At 43.5% G+C, this 7,149-nt stretch overlaps 2 protein-coding genes across 3 annotated transcripts; both read right to left on the bottom strand.

The window, feature by feature from the left end:
* Positions 1-311: 311 nt before the first annotated feature.
* Positions 312-1,814, bottom strand: LOC122830820 (potassium voltage-gated channel subfamily E member 1). Its single transcript, XM_044116531.1, has 2 exons — positions 1,368-1,814; positions 312-779 (listed from the first exon to the last, which is right to left on the bottom strand). Exon 2 carries the CDS (start codon positions 749-751, stop codon positions 356-358), a length of 396 nt encoding a protein of 131 aa, XP_043972466.1. The 5' UTR covers positions 752-779; positions 1,368-1,814; the 3' UTR covers positions 312-355.
* A 937-nt stretch (positions 1,815-2,751) lies between these two features.
* si:ch211-225p5.8 (uncharacterized protein LOC555567 homolog) lies at positions 2,752-7,078 on the bottom strand. Of its 2 annotated transcripts, none has more exons than XM_044116529.1 (5): positions 6,211-7,078; positions 5,057-5,223; positions 4,012-4,246; positions 3,782-3,941; positions 2,752-3,716 (listed from the first exon to the last, which is right to left on the bottom strand). In XM_044116529.1, exons 1-5 carry the CDS (start codon positions 6,248-6,250, stop codon positions 3,671-3,673), a joined length of 648 nt encoding a protein of 215 aa, XP_043972464.1. In that variant the 5' UTR covers positions 6,251-7,078; the 3' UTR covers positions 2,752-3,670. The 2 variants fall into 2 exon arrangements, with proteins under 2 accessions (XP_043972464.1, XP_043972465.1); XM_044116530.1 differs by having other exon boundaries at positions 5,057-5,272.
* Positions 7,079-7,149: the final 71 nt, after the last annotated feature.

A 7,149-nucleotide genomic window follows, 5' to 3' on the forward strand; every position in this document is an offset into this window, starting at 1 on the left:
AACATCTGAATAAATTTCACTCTTCATGGCCTGTAGATGGAAACATGCAGAATTCACTTTTTTTTTTAGCTTTTTAAAAGTTCACTCATAATTTGCGTGACACTTGTAAACGTAGCGAATGAGGTGAGAAGAATCCAGATGGAAAAAACAGAGCAAACACAAATGTTTGGTTGCCGAGACATTAAAGATTATTTATTTAAAATCTTCTGAGTATCTCACTTTTTGACATACAGTGTCAAACATGGTGGTGGCACCATCATGCTGAGAGGCAGTTTTACTGTCCGGTGACAGCAGGGTGGTTGTGTCAGCAGATCATCCTCAGATGATCCTCCAGGCCTGGAGAATCGTCGTCAGTTTACTCTGGCAGCGGCTGCAGAGCCGCTGGGTTGCAGAGGACCACCGGGTCCTGGGCCCCCCGCTGCAGCGCCTCAGCTACGGCCCTGGGCGGCCCCGCCACCGTGCTCCAGTCTTGGGCGATGTACTGGTGGTACGGGTCCTGGGAGCTCTCCAGCTTCTTGGAGCGGATGTAGCTCAGCATGATGCCGAAGGTAAAGAAGCTGAAGAGGCCGACCATCAGCAGGATGAACATCAGCTCCTCAGGCTGAGGGCGCCCCCTGGCGGAGGCCGCCGCTTGCTGCAAAGCATCATGGGTAGTGTGGTTCCCGGGCGGCTGCAGGCCGCTGCTGTTGAGGCAGTGCTGCAGGACGGAGAGCAGGAGAGACTGCAGCTCGGTGCTGTTGAAGCGGAGCATCGCTGCCCTCTGCTGGCCACTCGGTGAACTGCAACCAGAAAGAAAACTGAAGATGTTTCTATGCTTATTTTTATTTTATTTTATATTCTAGAAATATTTTGGTTTTATTTGCACATAAATAGCAAAATATAACAGAAATATTAAGCTTATCGTTTTCATTTCTGTAAAAGTAAAATGCTTATAAGTGTGCCATAAGTTTTCTTTAGCAGAAGAAAACATATAAAAGTATAAAAATACAGGAATATGCAGGAATTTCACATATTTATAGCATTTTAAACATTTCCATAGGTATTTAGGTTGCACTGGAGGATAAATCTGATCATGTTAATTAAGAAAAGCCTCCGTGAGAATAAACTTAACTTCTGAAATAATCCATCTTCAATGTCACTCTGACAATATATTTAGCTTTTATGTCAGCAAAATGCGTCTTATTATCTTTAAAACCCCTCAAAATGGAGAATATTCAACATTAATCAGAACTCAGAACTTTTTTCTACCCAACAAACTTCAGGTTTTAATCCTGGACATCTTTATCTTTGCTGGCCGACCTTTTCAGAGCCAGTTTGTCTGATTTGAAGGATGATAAGATCCATTTGAAAGCCTGGTTTGGACCTACCTGGTGCAGCTTCAGGAGCATCTCCAGCTCTGACTCCTGCCGCCCGTCGAGGTCGCGCTCCACGTAGAGGCCACACGTCAACACATCTGATGAAACCAGAGGTCGCAGGGAAAGGTCAACGGATCTTCAGATGGTCCTCCAGCTGAACCACGGGTCCGACCGGCTGGTTCTGTTGGATCTGTGTGAGTCTGGATCAGAAAGCTAAGGTTCTGTCACATGCAGTGGTTCTGTTTGGCTCTTACTGGTCTTACTGGGTCAGTGTGACGCTGATCTGCCAGAGAACAAAGCTGCTTTCAGAGTGAAAACCTGCAGCGGAGCAGAGATTAAGTTACAGCAGATCCACCTCCAAACGTCCTCTGACACACACACACACACACACCTACACACAGACACACACACACACACACACACAGACACACACACACACCTACACACAGACACACACACAGACACACACACACACACACACACACACACACCTACACACAGACACACACACACACCTACACACACCCACACACACACAGACACACACACACACACACACCTACACACAGACACACACACACACACACACACACACACAGACACACACACACCGACACACACTGCTGGCTGAAAATATTCAAGATTATGCATGAATCTCTGCTTCTTATCTTCCACTGATGTAAACATGAATTTGTTCAGTAAGTCTTCCTTCATGCTGGCAGATGATTCTGGTAAAGTTCTGCTCCAGTTCTCGGTTCTGCAGTTTTTCTTTCCAAGGAGGCAAATTTTAAATTGTCCAGGTTTTCTGAATGTTTCTTCTCCAAAGATGACCTTGGATTGACCTCCAGAGAACCACTGATGAAGATCCATTTGAAGCTCTACAGGAAGGTTTGGTGCTTGGAAAGGAAAATATAAAAAGTCCAGTGGATTTGATTCAACGGAAATCCAACATTTCTAACGTGTGTTAAATAAAAACCTGCTTCAGTTATTCTGCTGAGGCACGGCGGTGGCAGCATCATGGCCTGAGGAGTGGGCCACAATCACAAACTCAAACAAATGTTTTTTAATTCACTAAAAATGATGTGCATTTTCTTATCTGATCAACAATAAACTAAACATGAACTATTTAGTTTTTTCTTTGTAGGAACAAGACGCATTAATCCAAAAATTCAAAAGTTTAGTTTGTAGGCTTTACTAAATGAACGGCTAATTTCTTTAAATGGTCTATTCTCAGCAATAAAAACTGAATCTGACTTCATTTAACATCACTTCCTGTTTTTAGCCAAGGTTTAGTAAAAACAGATGCAGCTGCATCAAGGTGAACTTCAGAGTATAAAACAGTGGATTTTAAATACCATGAATTTAAAATTAACTTCTGTTTGCAAATAACCTGGAGGAAAGACGATGAAAGGAAAATTTAATGGAAGAAACAGAACAAAGAAACGAGCAAGAAGAAAACAGGAGGATCTGACAAAGTGAAACTGGGAGCACATAAACCTACTGGGATCATGATTACTGGACACACTGGACACAACAGAAACAAACTGACCGACATCCAAACAGGTCAGGAACAACTAAATAAACACAAGATGGAAATGACCAAAATAAAGTCAAAGTCCAACAGAGAGGAGACAGGAAGGCATGCAGCGAGACACCTAGAAATATATCGAACAATATCGATAAATATTGGTTATCTGTAGTAATATTGGATATTAATATCGGCCCAAGTTTTCACATCAGTTCATCCCTACAAGTAAGAAAACAGAAATAATCCACAGCCGGACAAGAAGAAGAAAGAAAATATCTTTTCTGCTTTCCCATTCAGACGGTTTCCCATGGCAACAGACAGGATGTGACATCAGAGTCCTTCATGTTATCTCAGTTTAAGCTGAAGTGATGGAGCTTTCAGAACCACCTGAGAGGTTCTGGTGACCCGGAAAACAAACCAAACAGCAGGTCAGACGTTTCATCAAGAATAAAATTGAAAGTCTGTCAGAGATGATGAACTCTTGAAGTTAATCTGTAATCCGTCTCTCTGGATGTTCACTCACTTCGTAAAACTGATATGAGTAACATTTATGAAAAATATGTTTTTTACATAAAACCTGTCACCATTACATTTCGTTATGAGAGAAACAATCTGTGAAAAGATCAATCTGCTGTCTGAAGAGAAGCTCCGCTCCCAAAAACAACCAATCAGAGCCAGGAGGCGGGGCTTAGCGCTGTCAATCACCTCAGTTACAACAAATATGTGGAAACATATTCTTTATGTTCCTTGCTGCAGCTCCAGAGGAACCTGCTGACGCTCTCTGGTGTTACTCCGCCTGCACGCCGTCACAGGGATCCTTGGACTCCAGCAGTCTGGAAACAGAAGAGAGGTGAGAATCAGCAGACAGGAAACTGAGAAACAGGAAGTGGAGACTCACGATCCCTCCGCTTCCAGCGCTTTCTTCGCCTCTCGCGCTTCGTGTTCGTTCCAGATCTTCTTGTAGCAGTAGACCATGACCAGGATGAGCCACAGCTGCAGAACCACGATCAGGACGTACATCACGATCTCAGAGATCACCGCCGTCAGCTCCCGGTTGGCTGCAGGACACCAGCCAATCACGTGTCAGAATGCTGGACATGCCTGGCCCCGCCCCCAGCGCCTGCTCACCTGCGGCCACCACAGTGAGCTCCACCTCCTTCTCCACCACCACGTTCTCGGGCTGCAGCTGCAGGAGGAGGGTGCGGCGGAAGGTGCAGCGGTACGTCCCGCTGTCGTTGAAGGTGACGTTCTGGAGGAAAACGGCGCCGATCTGGACGTCGTCGTTCAGCGTTCCCTGCCACTGCAGCCGGTCGCTGAAGTCTTCATGGAGGACTTGAGCGTCGGGGTGTTTATAGTGGAAGATCTGGGAGAAGGACGACAGCGCAGGGGTGAATCAGGTCAGCTAGCTGATGCAGCCACCGGCTTCCGGAAACCTCTGGACACGATGGAGCCAAGATGGATTCCTCATAAAATGAAGAACAGTACAGAGTGCATTCAGTCAGAGGCTTCGATGCCGTCACTGTAGCACTGACTGCTACAGGAGTTTCTTCCTGACCACAGCCATCAGCAAATACAACGACTCTTTAAAGAAACTACAATGAGTTTAAACAACATTTAATTTACGTTTGGGGTTAATAAAGTACTTTTGAATTGAAGTGAATTTAATGTATTATTTATTTATATTTATTGAAAATATTTTGCTGAAGAAACCCCTCAGAAACCCCCCAACCTTCACATCACCAGAAATCCTCCCACTCACCAGACAAGCCATAAAAATGAGGAAAAGCATAAATTAAAGTAAATATAGTGTAATTTACCTAATTTTAAATTATATAATTGCTAAAATAAACTATATTTAATTTACGTTTAAGCAGCATCATGTTAATATCTCTAAAGTGTTTTAATTCCCTTTTACATAAAAAATGTTTTGAGTTGTGAAATAATTAAATAATCTGCTAAAGTTTCAAATTGAAATTGTTGTTTTGTCTGTTGAATGTTTTGAGAAACAGAATATTATGTCTAAAAAAATATCTAATCATGTTATCTCTGCTCTGATTGGCTGATCAGGCCTCCTGTCGACTCCTCCCCCAGACACACAGGCTGCTAATGGCCTTGATTTTGTTTTTTGATTATTATTTGAAAGCAGTTTCTGATTCTGATAGTTCTGACTCACCTGTGTGAACTCGTGGCCCTCGGCCCGTTTGAAGTGCCAGTCCACCGTGGCTCTGGCCGACACTTCCTCTCTTTTCTTACAGGAAATGCAGCCGAGCAGGAATCCTTCTCCCGCCACGGCTTCGGTCATGGAGTCCACCTCCGCACAGCCTGCGTGGCACCAAGGCACTTCACCGGAGAGCCACCAGTTAGACAACAACAAACATGACCAGTCAGTCTGGGGATCAGATGTTAAAGAAATGAAACTGGAGATGTGATCCTGTTAGTTTTGTGTTTTCATCTTTGTAGGGAGAAACATGGAAATCTCTTCCTCTGAGGAACTTTGTCTTCATCAATTCAATAATTTTTGTACTAGTTTGTTGCCGTCCATGAGTTCAGACATGGATTCTGATCTGAGACCAAATCAGGATTTAAGTTTTAAAGTAACAATTTGAGCTGCAGATGTCTGAGCTGTTCTGTTACTCCTGATTTCTTCTTCTCCTGTTCTTCATCATTTCTCTGGACGCATCGTTTCCGTTTGGACAGTTTCTCCCTCTGGCTCTAGATGCTGGGTTATATTGTGTAACCGTGGAAACAAGATATTGTTTTTCCAACAGAGCAGGTGATTAGCATCTCAGAAGCTCAAATAACACCTGAACTTTGACCCCAAGTCCCAGAGGCTTCATGGATACAGAGAGGAAAAGGAAGGAGTTCAAAGTTCAACCAAACAGCCTGACAGGTTTAAAGAGCAGCAGCAAAAGCAAAGGAGGCGGATTAGCACAGCTAGCTAGCAACTGATGTCATCCAGGACTTGTTACTGTGAAACATCAGATATTGAGCTGTTAGCATGTCATGATATTCATGAGACTGTTAATAACAGTCTTCAGTCAGAGGCCTCTTCAGACACGCTGCAAGACTGACTGCTACTGGACTCGACTTTTTGAAGGTTCTTGGAGGATCTGAGTCACAAAAACATTTAATTGATTCACCTGCAGGAGTTTTGAACTGAAACGAATGTAATTTTTTTTTTTTATCTTTTATTTCCTTTGGGTTTAAGCTGACTTGGTTTCAGTTATTTCTCATTTTGTGGATCTGTAAGCCACTTCAACCAGCAGGAACCCGGTTCGTTTGGCTGGTTCCGGCTGTAAGCTCAGTGCATTTTCATGCTGGACTCACCAAGAAGGCTGAAGGCGACTAAAAACGTCCAGCAGCTCATCGTTCTGCAGGGGAAATATTCAAACAGCTGCTGCAGAAAATGCCAGACGTTCCCAGATCCAGAAAAGTTCTTGCAGAGCGGAGTTACTCTGGACTCTGGACCGGCACCATGCTCCTCGTGCAGGACCGCTCCACACTAATCCATCAGAACTTCAGATATGAATCATCAGACATTCAGAGCCTCTGGGGTTTTACGGTAAGCTGCCCCTCTGCTGTCTCGTCTGACTTTAAGGCGGCTAAATTTAGAGTGAGAATCCGGCGCTGGGCGTGTTGGGAGGCAGCAGAAACCTGAGATGATGAGATGTTCTCCGTGGCAACGTGACCGTCCACTCTGAGTTACACAGGTGGAGGGTTTCCTTCAGGAAAAAGATCATTTGAGTTTAAAATCTGTTTCTTCTTCTTCTCTGATGTCCTTCATGTAAAATCACCTCGCTGTGTTTTGTTAGACAAATATGTGAAGAGCAAGCAAACACTGAGGTGAAAGTAAATATTGTCATGTGCAGCAGGAGGGCTTCATGTTGTCTGTAAATACAGATCATGTCCTCCAGGTCAGAGGTCACGGCTCAGGCTGGACGGGATTCAGTGTTTGGATCAGGGACGTCCCAGCAGGACAAACACTCTTCTGTCAGCAGTTTGTTTAATTTATTGTTTTATGCTTCATTTATTTTGTATTTTTGCTGATTTTAATCTTTGATCTTTTCATCAGAAAACAAAGAAAAAATCTTTATTTCATTTTCGTTCTGAAACACAAACTTGTTCTGTTTGATGGTCAGAAACAAATTATCTGCTTTTCATGCTAAAAGTAATAAAAAACAACATCTATAATAAATAAAACTGAAAACTGACCCAGTTTTTGTCAACAGGCCTCTAATTGTTGTGACTGTAGGGGGCGCTGTTTTT

This window comes from Gambusia affinis, linkage group LG05 (genome assembly GCF_019740435.1).
Source record: "Gambusia affinis linkage group LG05, SWU_Gaff_1.0, whole genome shotgun sequence".
Classification (NCBI taxonomy): Eukaryota; Metazoa; Chordata; class Actinopteri; order Cyprinodontiformes; family Poeciliidae; genus Gambusia; species Gambusia affinis.

Bases quoted from the DNA above. Each gene is read 5' to 3' on its own strand.
- si:ch211-225p5.8 (XM_044116529.1), bottom strand. From the start codon at position 6,250: ATGAGCTGCTGGACGTTTTTAGTCGCCTTCAGCCTTCTTG. The intron at 4,247-5,056 runs GTGAGTCAGAAC...TCCTTCTCCCAG, and splicing joins AGGGCCACGAGTTCACACAG to ATCTTCCACTATAAACACCC. The intron at 3,942-4,011 runs GTGAGCAGGCGC...GGTGTCCTGCAG, and splicing joins GCTCACTGTGGTGGCCGCAG to CCAACCGGGAGCTGACGGCG.
- LOC122830820 (XM_044116531.1), bottom strand. From the start codon at position 751: ATGCTCCGCTTCAACAGCACCGAGCTGCAGTCTCTCCTGCTCTCCGTC.